Source organism: Eschscholzia californica, unplaced genomic scaffold, assembly GCF_041429995.1.
Source record: "Eschscholzia californica isolate CP2 unplaced genomic scaffold, dmEscCali1.0.p SCAF_1, whole genome shotgun sequence".
Taxonomy (NCBI): Eukaryota; Viridiplantae; Streptophyta; class Magnoliopsida; order Ranunculales; family Papaveraceae; genus Eschscholzia; species Eschscholzia californica.
The window spans coordinates 27129507-27143488 of NW_028238198.1; the positions used below are offsets into that span (position 1 = coordinate 27129507).

Consider the following 13982-nt stretch of genomic DNA (forward strand, 5'->3'; position numbering starts at 1 on the left):
GAATGAATATATTATGAATATAAAATATTATTTTTTATAAACAGAAGGAATAACACATAATTTAGATTCAAAATCCGTTTAATACTTCATCCTTGACTATGGGTCTCAACCTATCATATAGTCGTGAATATTTGGATCTTGAAGCAGTTGCAGCTGAAAGGAAGGCTACAAAGTTAGCTCCTAGGTATGAATCATGTGCTAGTGAATTGATTGGTTCAAAACAGATGATTGTTGAGTGGTATAAAGTTCACTTGAGCCTCAATTTTGTGGTAAGAAATCTATATAGAATATTTTTCTCTCAAATCTTATTATGGTCTTTGTTTCTCCCTTCTGTTGGTGTACCAAGTACTTCCGATATCCTTCATCAAAAAAAAAAAGTACTTCCGATATAATTAAATGACTACTTCACTTGTCGAAATGGATACCAAAATTGATTTGGGATTTAGGATTTAGGGTGATGCCTTGTCTATTTGATACATTTCTCATTTACGAGATTTGGGACTTGTCTAGGAATATTTCAGGAATAGACACATGTATCTCATTAGAGTTTGGAGACTTGTGACAGATGGGACTCATGAAGAAACATCCATCAATCATCCCATTCATGATTTATATCACAAACGAAGATAAACACATGGAACGATTTGCAGTTCGTGCAGAATACATGACATTGGGTCCACCAATGAACAAATACCTAAAGTGTATACGTAATATAAGAACCATTCAAGAATACCTATGCAAGAGATCAGATAAGCATTTAGTTCTAAAAATAAACGTCGACAAAAGTGTGGCAGCAACCAATGCCACTGTCTTTAGTTGTTTAGGAAGCCACGCAGGAGAGAAGCAGGGGAATTTCTCTTTGACCCTGCCACAAATACGGTTTCTCTAATAGATAATACAAACACCAATATGTTGCTTATTAATTCACTAAGCTCTAAAGGAATGTTTCAACTTATCCAGAGAAAAGGGTCGTCTAGACGTCTAGGCATCTAATCAGGGACGGATCCAGAATTTTTACTTAGGGGGTGCGGATTTATATACTTAAATAATTTTTTTTTGCAAATACAGTAATTAAAAAAATATTTATATTCATTAATTATTAATACATCAACAATTACAAACGCATTGACCTCTCCGAGAGTTCATATTTTGAAATGTTCGCATAATCGACTCATTGTCAATTTCTACAAAAATTTCTTTTTCAATAAAGACTAATAAACTATCATTCAACTACGGATCACTCATCTTGTTTCTTATGCGCGTTTTAACTAGCTTAATAGCTGAAAAAATTCTTTCAACGGGACAGTTGCAACCGGCAAAGTTAGTGCTAAAGTGATAAGCAAATAAACAAAATAATATGTTTTATCTCTCTTAGTTTCCATCAATGCTCTAGCAAGAGCTCCAATCCCATTTAAATTTGAGAAATCATCATTCTGCCTCATATCAGATTCATAACATGAAATTGGTAGTCTAAGTTTCGGATCAATTGACAAGGATGACAAATTAAATCTGAGACAATTTACCAATGTCGGAATCGATTCCGGTGTCTGAGTCGGTCCCGATATTGGAATGGAAAATAACGTTGTAGTCGAGTCTGGAACTTCTGGTGTTTAACTTGATGAATTCGAGAAAACATTCTTTTAAAATATATTTCCCTCGTTGCTAGTTGAGACTTGATTAGAGGAAGAAGTAGTAGTATCTAGTAATAAGAATTGAGTTATAGTAGATGAATTGAAGTTTATAAGATTTAGGGTAGATGCTAAATTTTACAGAATTTCAGGATAATTGAAATATTAAAAGTTAAAAATTCTTCGAACAATTTATAATGGAATTCGAACCCAGTACCTCACACTCCTCAACCATTTGGCCGGGTTCCGATTGATGGTACCTATACACTATTCTTTATATATAGGTTCAAACACACTAATGTAAAAAAATAAGTCAAAATGCTTATGGTTGGACTCGAAATCATGTCCACTTGACCTCTACAACAATGCATCCGGCTAATTAACCACTGAGCCAAAGACTTGCTTTCTGTCAACTTATTCCATCAGAAGATATATATTTAGATACACCTATGTATATATTAAAATGAAAAACTACTACTATTATTCTTTTTTTTTTTGGGATCCTGGGGGTGCGGCCGCACCCCCTCGCACCCCCATGGATCCGCCCCTGCATCTAATGACTCGTTTGAATACTGATGGCCTTGTTGCTAAGGCTTGGCCTGTTGAATCAAATGACAACCGGAAACAAATTTCCGGTCATTGTAGTGAGAAAGGTATAGGAAATCCAATGTATGGACCTTTACCGATTGGAAAGGCAGCGCCAGTCAACATGTGTGGCACCAGTCATGTTGGTAGTTGTGATGAGTCTAGAGTCAATGGAACCGATAGAGACGATACTGTGAGTAGGCATTACTCTTCTTGCTGTAGCTTGCCAAGGATAATGTCAGATGGAGCCGCCAAGGAGATATAAAACAGAACTATTCTATGGCCATTCTTTTATAGGTGGTATATTGTCACTGGTTAACTGCCACCTCGTGGTTCAGGATTTTGTTTTAGGAGTGAGATCTCGTAGGCCCACGCAAAAGGCCTCGACATGCCAAGGCTCAGTAAACGAAGAATCAGCAAAGTTATACGAGGAATATGATGGTCTCGCATTGCGAGATGGACAAAACAACTGGTCAGATGATGAGAAAGAATTCAGCAAAGTAGTTAATTTAGTCCTTGGAGATCAGAGCAACTCCAATCTTTAGGAGTCGAGAACCAAAGTTCAAACTTTGAGCCTCAACCCCTAGCTCCAATCCGCTTCTCTTTGGGTTGAGTTGAGGCTTAGGCCCACAGAGGAGCTCAGGCGACTCTACTTGTAGAGTTGACTGAGACCTTTTAAGGTCGGTGTAACACCCCAAATCCAGATTTCCACGTCGGCCGCCATGAAAACTTAAACTTAAAGCATTTTTCCGCAGAACAGTGAACATATACGATATACTCATCAAAGAGACAAATAACATCGAACATGAAGCTCAAAAGTAACAATAAATCAACTAATAACACTTTACCAAGTTTCTCAAACGACATATATGTCGGACAAGATCAAATAAAGTAAAAAACAAGTATTTAGGAGATGCAACTCCAAATAACTACTTAAAGAAAGAAAGGAGACTACGAAAGAAACTCCTCCAAGCCTAACTATGACTCAAACAGGTGGCACTTCCCGATTTTCTTGTCCTGAAAAAAAAATTGTCAGACCCCAACAAGTAGATTTCGAAACCTCTAAAGCCTTAATAGACAGTTTCAAGAACTACCAAAACAAATAGACAACTCCAAAACAATATAAAGGTGTCCGAAAATAGTATCCGAGTTGTGACCGTTAAAATAAAGTAAATCACATTTGTAACAAACAATCAAAAGCGATCTGACAAGTTGGTGTCCAGGTTGTATGAGAGTGTGGTCCACAAGGTTACCCATGTGTTAGCGTCGACCCCATACGCTCCATACCTAGGCCACATCCGGTAGAGACGGTCGAACCAACCACAAAACTCCTACAACCCTCCACCAACTCCATCACGTCACACATACATAATAGCATCACACCATTTGTAGTAAACAACTAAATACAATATGACAAGTTGGTGTCCACGTTGTATAAGAGAGTGGTCCACAAGGTTACCCTTCTGTTAGTGCCAACCCTATACGCTACATACCTAGGTCACGTCCGGTAGAGAGGGTCGAACTAAACACAAAACTCCTACAACCCTCCACCAACTCCATCACATCACACACATATAATAGCATCACACCACAAAATACATAGATCAAAATCATATTCTCCAATCTATTACGACATACGAGTTTCATATCTATAACGTTTTGCAAGTAATGAATCGATGTATAATAATAGCCTACAATTCTCATATCATGTTGAGTTCTAACACATGTTCATGTATCTACATAAAGGATATTGTCCAATAGTGAGAGCCTGAGAGACATCTAATTTTAAGAGTTATATGTTAACATCATGGCAAATAAAGGGGTTTAGCAGTAATTATCATTGTATTACATAAATGTAGCATGAGAATGTTAATAGAGATTTTATGGTTCATCAAGTATGTCATTGGGCAAATATCCAAATATCCTTCAAAATTTAGCACATAGATGGGACTCAAAGTGACCTAAAAATGAGTTTGTAGAAATGCAAAAATCTACTACTTCTAATATATGAAGGAGTTGAAGGAGATGTCCTTCGACCAAGATGACAATACGAGCAATATGTCGGCTAGGACAATTGATGAAGAAGATCATCAAGTCCGATTGATTTAGGGGTCATAGTGTTTAGCTAGAAACCAACTACAATCGTGAGCTAATTCCCAAGCTATCTTCTAGTCAAGCAAGAAGAAGGTCTTATTATTATCAAACCACCATTGGAGTGCTAGCGAGCTTTCAAGGAAGGAGATTAAATACACCGATCGGTGTCCCAAGTAGAGGAGCTACGTTTGAAGCTCTTGGTCTTCTTTAATCTATTCAACTAGCTCGAGGGAAATAGCGATTAAGGTAATCTACTATCTTCCTATTAGTTAATTACTAGTTTTACATGATGATCTTGGGGATACTAGTGTTAGACATTAGATGTCATTATCCGCTATACGCACTAGTATAAGGTTATAATACCCTACAGTGGCGTCAGAGCCTCTTGCAATTAACTAGTTTTTGCTAAGAATCGAACTAATTGATATTTGATATGCTTGAGTTTGATAGATTGAGTTTATAAAAGTGTTTAAAAGTGGTTTAAAAGTGTTTTGAAAGTATTTTAAACTCATAATTTGATTACAATGAATATGATTCAACTAGTTTTCAAATTAGAAATCGAAATTGATGATTGAAATTGTTACAAAACATTGAATTTGATTGATTTCAGTTTTGAAAGTGTTTCAAAAGTGTTTTAAACACAAAATTTTGATTGGTTTTGAATAGGATTCAAGAATTCATCAAATTGTTTTCAAAATTTGTTCTTGAAAGTGTTTCAAAAACCTAGATTTTGATCTAAAATTGGTTTGGTTAAGAGTTGGTTTCAAGTTTTGGAAACTCTTGAAAAAAAAAATTTAGAATTTTAGAAGTATTCTAAAAAGATTTGGAAGAATTTTAGAAGTGTTTTAAAATTGGAAAATAGCAACTTAGAGTTGCAAAGGAAAAAAATAAAAAAATTGGAAACATGAGTTTTTTAGAAACTCATGAAATCCGGCCGGAAAGCTTCCTGGCCGGACCAGTAGTAGCTGTGGACGCGTTTGAAGCTCTTGGTCTTCTTTAATCTATTCAACTAGCTCGAGGGAAATAGCGATTAAGGTAATCTACTATCTTCTTATTAGTTAATTACTAGTTTTGCATGATGATCTTGGGAATACTAGTGTTAGACATTAGATGTCATTATCCGCTATAAATACTAGTATAAGGGTATAATACCCTACAATATATATATATATATATATATATATATATATATATATATGTTTCAAGAATCCTAATATATGTGCAAGTAATGCCAAGATCGAGGGTTTGTAGTGTCATTTAGTTTGTCTAGGTTTTTCTATAAAAATGACTATTCAAGCCCTAGAGAAGTAGAAACCTACCTTAGATCCAAAGTAAACCAAGCTCCACACCAAGAACAACAAAGAAAAATCACCAAGCTTGATGCCTCATTCTTCTCCTTCACTTTCCCTAGTTTCCCTCTCTGGAACCAAACTCCTTCTCTCTAACACTAATGACTACAATAAGAAAATGAAGAGATGAAGAAAGTGAGAACTCCCACACTAAGAACCAAAGAAATAAAAAGCCACCAACACCTTGATATTCCTCTTCTTCTTCTTGGCCTCAACTCACAAGAGCATCCAATACCCGCCACCCTTTTTCTCTAACTAGCTCACGGTTAAAGGGATAAAAGAAGAGAAAAGTGGGCAGTAGGGTTTTTTGGCTATTAAGTGGTTGAAGGGATGGTGCTATAGGCACCCACTAGAATAATATGGGCACTACAGTCGGTCCCCACATGACTGTTGGGGCTCCCGACGGTCATGTGGAGGACATACACAACTCCCACACTCATTTTCTTTCTTATTTTATCTCTTTCTCTCTCATATTCTTCATATATGAATCGAGATGTTTAACAAATGTCCGCGATTTTTTCTAGAAATTAGGTCTCCTAATTTCCAGACTGTTGAATTGGGGAATGATGATACGGAGCAAACATCACTACACATTCCCTCAACATTTGATGAAAGTTTTGATGATGCTTATGACCCGACTACAACCAAAAAAACTCCATGGGTGTCGTATACACAAGAAGTAAAATCGTTATTCATTGTAAACAAATGAAAATGATAAAAGTAGAAGATGGAAGCTATAGAAGAAAAAGATGAAGTTGGACGGGTGTACAGTGAATGATGGTTTTATTTATAGATAAAAAGAAAGTTAATCAAATAATATAGTTGTTGGATGGATAGGAGTAGCAAAAACTTGGATGGTAGATGTATTTAAATTTTAGTTGGTAGATGTAACTAAAACTTAGATGAGGTAGATGCTAGATGTAATATCTGAAAACTGGTTGAGTAGAAAAAGTGAAAAATTCAAAATTTGAAAAGAAAAATTATTTAAGTTAGATTACACACGTGTTTCGCACATGCACAAGATCAAAATAGTTGAAACAAGAGTTATTTTGCGAAAAGGACAAATATAACTAACGGGTGATGAGTTTAGAGCATTGGAAGATATAGGGTGCCCTTATACAAGGGCACCACCGGCCGACCGGTCGTCTCCAAGGGACGCCCCTCTACATCATTCCAAGGTCCATGATAGTTTACATCCAACCGTTGTAATGTGATGTAATTAGTCTTAGGGTTTTATGTATATTATCCATGCCTCTATATATACTTTGTAAACTTCATTGATGGAATACCTTTGTCAATTCTGTAAACTTTGTGCCTCTAGTATCTGTCTTTGCATTATTCTATAAAACTGCATCAAACCCCACATTTACTCAAGACTGGTTGAAAATTAAAATTTTAATTCCCAATTTGAAGATCAATTGAATTTCCTCCTCATCCACTTCTTGGGAACATTTGAACTTCATCAACCCGTTATTGTTATTCATTTACTTGTTAGTAATAGAAACAACATCTCTAGTGAGTCCCCACAGATACAATTTTTCTAATTAAATCAAAGCCTGAAGTATTGTTTTTTTTTGCATTTTCAATTTACACGGTATGTTAACTGTTTCTAGATGAGAAAACAAATGAAAAAAAATGTTGGATCGGTTTGAGCTCTTTAGGGCTCTTTAGTGTAATGTTACTGATGTAGATTTTGGCGAAAGCGTAAAACTAATAGAATTCATCGATAAAACTAAGAAGATACAATAATAAACGAAGATAAACTGTAATAACTGTAATAATTAAAAGAAGAAGATGCATATCAATGAGGTTTTTGTATTTGATCATTCAAGTCATGATTAACAAGACAGACTAGACTTCTCTTATATAGAAATTATACTTTCCTAGTTAGACTCAAATAAAGAAAGAAGATAACTATTAAAGATACTTTCCTTGCTTGCTAGGACTCTTAAATATGGAAACTCTAAATACTAAAACTGGAAACTACGCTAATGTAAAAAAGCTAGCCGTCAGACCCACTAATACTATGGCCGAGAGGCCCAAGAGGGATATCGTCGCCATCAGTTACAGTTCTTTAATGCTTTAGTGCTCTTTAGCCCGCGTTAGCGCTCTTTAGTTTACCATGTATGCTAACTTTTTTAGCTCTTTACTGTATCTTAATTATTTGAGCTCTTTAGTGTCACAGAGAAGTAACAAGATGAGACAACCAGATGGATGGTTGGGACTTCGATGAACTAGTTTAGTGGAGGGTTGAACAACACTTATAGACTACCCAGTTGGCGATAAGATTAGTTAATTTGGGATCAGACAGGGGTTGATCCCTAATCTACACTGATCCGAGGCCAAGTAACTCGACCAAGTTTTGACTAGCTCTTATATAATACGTTACATTTTCTATAAATAGGCCACAAATATCCTCTGATAATTCAAATTAAACTCCAACAATTCAAAAGTTTCATATATCATTCTGACATGGGATCTGCTAGGGTTACACCTAACACGATCTACTCTCCGAGTTATTTGGGTGGATCAGTCGATCCAAACTACTTTGCATCAAACAATTTTAGTTAATGAACTATATAATTATGATTTTAGCAATGTAATTTCATCAATATCCTAGAATAATGTTACCGATATCCATTGTTGACAATTTTGGTCAATAACACACATTGGATATTTTTTTTTGGATGAAGTTTCAGCTCCATTAAACATTTAAACAAACAATCATATGAATATTCAAGTCCTTACAGTAATTGAGTTAAAATTGGGGACATCTACAAAACATGAATCATAAGTGGTTCGTGTTGTATGCACAAAAATAACTAACTCACCAACCATACTTTTTCAAAACATCCCTTGTTTTTTTTTCATAGAAGAGTGAAAATTATAATGACACAAGCAATAGTCCACGGAGAAAAATTGCTACCAAAGACGTTAAATTTTAAATTCAACAAAAAAAAGACGGTCAATTTCATGATCCAATCTGGTCGTTCTTACATAACTAACGGTACTAGGAAAGTCATTACTGCTACACCAAATAATCTTTGTTATAGGCTTTACCAATAAATCCTTTGTGTTTCCTTCAATGTAAATCACAAATCCATCTTTATACGGAAGTACATATCTGCTTTTTAGGGTTAAAACGAACTGGAACACCTCTTCCAAATCCAGGATTGAAAGCAAAGATAGTTTTGAACCCAAATTTACAAGGATATCATGAATTTCCAATTGATTTTGCTCCTAACTTCCTAATGATTTGAATATTTGAATTGGAACTTTTTGTCTTCACCGTTCCTAGATTTAGTGTTAGGATTAGGGGTAAGATCACGAGGAGTTCGTTGTTCTTTTGCCATTAACGTTTGCCTAAATTCTGCGTCGTGACAAAAATAAAGAAGATAATCCGATTTTTCTTTGGAAGTGTCACCCTAATATGTTTGGATAAAAATTCTCAAAAAAACAAATGTTTGGAAACCCTCTGAGATATGATAGGGTTATTATATGGAGTCAAACAATAACTTTGGCTAATGTAAATTGGCGGGAGCGTATGGCACTCGAAATTTCAAATGACCAAACTAGGCTTGTTTCTGTTATTAGTGGTAACTTATGGAAGGTTCTATATACGCCTCTTGTTATTACTGTTAGCACCCTTAGAAAAGGAAAAACGGAGAGTAATTGGAGCGCCAAAGCAAAAAACACAGGGTGGTTTTATAACTTCGAGCAACTGATTCGTTGGAAAGGTAGCCCATAGGCCTTACCGCCTTAGTGCCAGACTGAGGGTAATATGGTCATTTTAATGAAAGAAGCAAATCTTGTTGTACGCTTTAACTCTATAAAATATGAATACTCTGTTTCTGACATTCTCTCTCTCTCTAACATTCTCAAGGCAGAAATGTCTTTTCAAGATTTTCTCATCGTCTCCTTTGTGTTTACTTTCATGGCGGTTTTCTCAACTATATACATTTATTTCTTCGCCCCTTATCAAGTAACAAAAGCTACATACAACAAGGGACCAGAGAAGATGAAAAACATCCAGAACACCCAAAGAAGGATCACAAAGAGAATGTCTTAATTCATTTATTATTGGCATCAGGTATCATATTTTTCCATTGCCTTTCTCCAAATTTTTATCTTTCTTGTTCTTTCCCCCTCTCTCTCTCTCTCTCTCTCTCTCTCTCTCTCTCTCTCTCTCTCTCTCTCTCTCTCTCTCTCTCTCTAAATTCTTTTTCTTTCTAGTTCTTGATCTTGCTTCCCGTGTTTGCAGATGGCAGAGAGAGCAAATAACCCAACCCCGGAATTGGACAACTACAAGCAAGAAAATATGATCACGATCAAGAACTCATCGATCGTGATCATTCTTCAATGTCTCTGTGATTATTTCGAAAAAGCATTTGGTGAAGGTTTTGTCACTGAGGAAATAGTTAAAAGTCACAAAGTTATCTTCAAAGTCTCTGTGGTTATCATCTTAATTGGTTATTTCACCCACTTTAAACAGGTAAATCTTACTTTTTCTTTTAACTTAAATTATCATCTTTAAAGTTTTGAACATTTCTGAGTATCACTTATTTCTGATATTCAACATTTCAAGATTATGAACCTTCCCCACATTTTAAGGTTCAGGTTCAATATCAGAGATAATCATATCTCATGACATAACATTCACATGAATGATTTCATTTATTGGCTACTTGTGAGTCGGAATTTTCCCACAATTTTAATTTGATTTCTGCTTCCTGACATCATAGGCATTAATTTATGGCTAACCTTCTCACACAGATCACTGGGAGATGGAGATTGAAGCGACGTAATACGGAAGTACTAATCAAAGAGGTGTTTGCCCTTCAAAGGATGCTCAAGAGTTGTCGTGCAGATTTACTGGCAACGAATGATGTCAAAATCGCGTTCAAACTGGCATGGGATTCTATGGATTCTCAAATTATGAAATGGAACGAATCTAATAAACCCAAAAACATCAAAGAAACTTGTAAAATCTGCTTGCAAGATATTGATATTAGTCAAGTGTTTGCCGTTGATGATTGCTTATACCCAAAGTTTTCGACTTTGATGTCAAAGGCGGAGCTTTCCTCTGATAATTATTTATTCGACAACACAAATGGATCCGGAGCCAGGAAGTGCATCAAATGCCATGATCTTTTCTGTATCAAGTTTATGAAGTGCAACCATATGATAGAACTGGCTGAAGGTTGTTTCCACATGACTTGGAGGTATTTTTTTTCTCTCTTAACAACCAACCGAAGTTTGTTTTGTTTTGAATTGTTAAGATAGAAATATCTAGGAGAAAACTAGGGTAGGTCTTCTTGTCTACAATCGATGTAGTCTTGAAGTTTGTTGGTGTGAAATGATACATCTTTCCGAAACTTAGGATCCAATACTTCAATATCAGTGATGCTTAGTAGAACCTTTGTGCTATGAAATATTTGAGATTTTTTTTCCTTCCGGGATATTGTTTTAGAAGGTTTAGTATATGAATGCTGTGGTTAATATTGATGAACTTTTTTTTAACAAATCACTAATTCATGGTTAAGCATGTTCCTTGAAGTCACATAAGATACTGGTATGATTTCAGAGGTTTACTTAACGAGCGAGTTATGGTTGCTTCCGTGTTTCATTATTAGTCATAACTTTAGTCCTATTTCGCCTTTTGGGTGCTGTGTGGTGTTAACTTAGAATGACTCCTACTACTATGTGTTCTAAGTATTAGAGTACAAAAAGAGGAGATAATTTTTCTATCATGCTTCATTTGTTTGCTTACTTAATGCAGAGGTCTGACCATTTGGCCTTGTTGTTTACCACTTTGGAAATTCCCTATGACATCTACTTGTAATGGCCCAAACCCTTGTAGTTTTCCATATTGTTCCCATTTCTGCCACTCGGGCCAAAGACCGACGTGTATAGAGTTTAATCTTGGCAAATGCTCCATGACAAAAGGCTTTGGCAGTTGGTAGGCTAGAGTTCGTACTCATAGCCCAGTCTCAGACCCCCTCCTAAATGATGCAGGATCTTAAAAAAAACTCTTCCATGTTTTGACAATATCTTGAATGCAACTTACTTGGGTTTCAGGTTTGGCAATGACTTCTGTTACAAGTGTGGGGTGGAATGAAATAATAAGATAGCTACCTGTTCTTGTCCACTCTGGACTGAGGAAAATATTTTGGACAGAGATATTGAATCTGATGAAGATTTCGATGAAGAAGAGTACGACTATGAAGAAGAAGTAGACTATGAAAAGTGACTCAGTGAAGATGAAATTACTATTCTGCGACCAGGGGGCACTTTTTTTTTTTTTTTTTTTGTGATGAATAGTTATGGTTGGTTTGACATCACTTGACACTACCACTTGGAGTCGGACAACCAATCTTTTTGTAAAATTTGAAACAGTTTACATCTGTGTACTTCAGTTCTTAGGTTATATTGTTTTAGTGATTAGTGCCTCTCTTGACTATATATATGTGTGTGTGTGTGTGTATTGTATATATATGTTTGTCTCTGTTCTTAAATCTTGAACCACATTGGATTGGAGCCCCACCACATTGGGTCTCTTTTTGGAAGTTACTAATTGTTGGCATAAAAGATTCTATAAATTGGGATAATACTGGATATTCTTCCTCCTTCCATGGAACTTGGAAGATATCAACAAAGTGAAGATGTTTAAAGTATAACAGGTATGTTTAAGGTATAAGAGGTATATGGATGGAGAAGAAGTTCTAAAGACAACCAGCATAGATGGGAGGGTGGGGGGGCCTACCTACCAAGTCATCACTATTTCTTTTCCACGGTAGCATGGTCTAGTGACAAACTGCCATTATTGGCGACCTTATGTTTTTTTTTCACATATCTATCTCTTTCTATGTTTGTGTCTCTCCCTTTCCCCCTAAATCTTTTATGTCTTAAATTGCGACTCTCTATAAAATTGTTGCTCAGATTCTCATTTATTCGCTTGCCTCTGTACCAGTGTATGTGTTGGAGATATTCATGTCGACCTCCCAAGTCAAGACTAGAGTGGCAGAGTTTCATCTGAGCCACCACCTTGATAACTTCGATGAGAGTCTGCTAGTGTGTGGTCTTGGTCAATCATTTGACTTCTTGACTTGGTCAAATTTGGCCTAGCAAAAAAAAATACCAAACCTTCAAAATTCAGAATAGATCGAAAAACATCATCATATATAACTTAGAGCATATGTAATTTTCTTGAACAAACAATAGCTTGTAGAAAACGAACAATAATTTGTAGAAAACAAACAACTGTTGGTATGTCACAGTAGTTTTGTCATTATGAGAAGAATGTGAACGTCATCCGCGAGGATGGACGGAAATTTCAGCCAAAATTACAGTTTAGTTGGCTAAACTATAATTAGACTATACTATTTTGGCCAAAAAAGATATTGATGTCTCGGCGATTGTTTTCACTATTAGACCCAATTAAATTTCTATTAGCTTCAAAGTCAAAAGCCCTTAATGATTGGTATGTTTGCAATTGAGGTCGTAGAATTTGAAGAAGAAAACTTGCAAACTTATCCTTGAGGCGATTTGCCTCTTCAGTCCTCATGTGACTGATTAGCTCCTGAAGGAACATGTGTTTCTTCTTATGCTTGAGATGGTTTCTGTAGTCACTCCAGGATCGAGGAAACTTCTCTAACAGAACATTAGCTTGAAGAATTTCACACATCCTCATCCCTTCAGCAAGCGTTTCCGCAACCAGGTTCTCATAGACATGAACCTGATCCATGATTGAAGACTCACTGTTGATCTAGAACTGTAACCACTTTCCTACGATGTATTTCTTCCTTCCAGCACCATCAACACCGTATTTCTTTTCAAGGGTATCCCAGATATCCTTAGCAGACTTGTAGTTGACAAATAAGTCGAATAACTTGTTATCCATGTGATTTAGAAGGTGATCTCGAATGATTTTGTTGTCTTTTTGATGTTTGACGACATCACCATTCGAAGCAGCAGCCCTATTGATGAGACATGAAAATGTCCCATCTGAATCTCTTAACTTGGAGTAGTTAGTCTATTTCGGGCAGTTACTCTCATGAGTTACTTGTTTCTTCTGTCCAGGTGTCTTCTACAGAATTGCGCGTGAAAGAACGGTTAAAATCAGGAGATTGACACATTAGGGGCATTTCGATCATTTGGAGGTTATGGTATTTTGGAAATTGTGATACTCGGATGAAAAGTGGGGTCCATGACGAGTCCGTAGGAGAAAACGGGAGTCCAATCGGAGTTCGGAGAATCAAACTAGAGCAGGTCAAAGTGGGTCAAATACAATTGACCAAGGTCAGCACCAAGTTTCTGGAGACACATG

General features: G+C 36.1%; 2 protein-coding genes and 1 pseudogene across 2 annotated transcripts in view; all 3 read left to right on the forward strand.

Moving 5' to 3' along the window:
• LOC147565629 (uncharacterized) overlaps positions 1-13982 on the forward strand; it is an 85092-nt gene that overhangs the window by 55308 nt on the left and 15802 nt on the right. The gene's annotated exons all lie outside the window — the stretch shown is intronic.
• On the forward strand, positions 99-2758 carry LOC147565632 (P-loop NTPase domain-containing protein LPA1-like; annotated as a pseudogene).
• On the forward strand, positions 9473-12081 carry LOC147565633 (uncharacterized). The gene is made up of 4 exons (XM_086667923.1): positions 9473-9746; positions 9918-10148; positions 10430-10878; positions 11735-12081. The coding sequence occupies exons 2-4, from the start codon at positions 9918-9920 to the stop codon at positions 11772-11774; spliced, it is 720 nt and encodes a 239-aa protein (XP_086524049.1). The 5' UTR covers positions 9473-9746; the 3' UTR covers positions 11775-12081.

Bases quoted from the DNA above. Each gene is read 5' to 3' on its own strand.
- LOC147565633 (XM_086667923.1), top strand. From the start codon at position 9,918: ATGGCAGAGAGAGCAAATAACCCAACCCCGGAATTGGACAACTACAAG. The intron at 10,149-10,429 runs GTAAATCTTACT...CTTCTCACACAG, and splicing joins ATTTCACCCACTTTAAACAG to ATCACTGGGAGATGGAGATT. The intron at 10,879-11,734 runs GTATTTTTTTTC...CTTGGGTTTCAG, and splicing joins TGTTTCCACATGACTTGGAG to GTTTGGCAATGACTTCTGTT.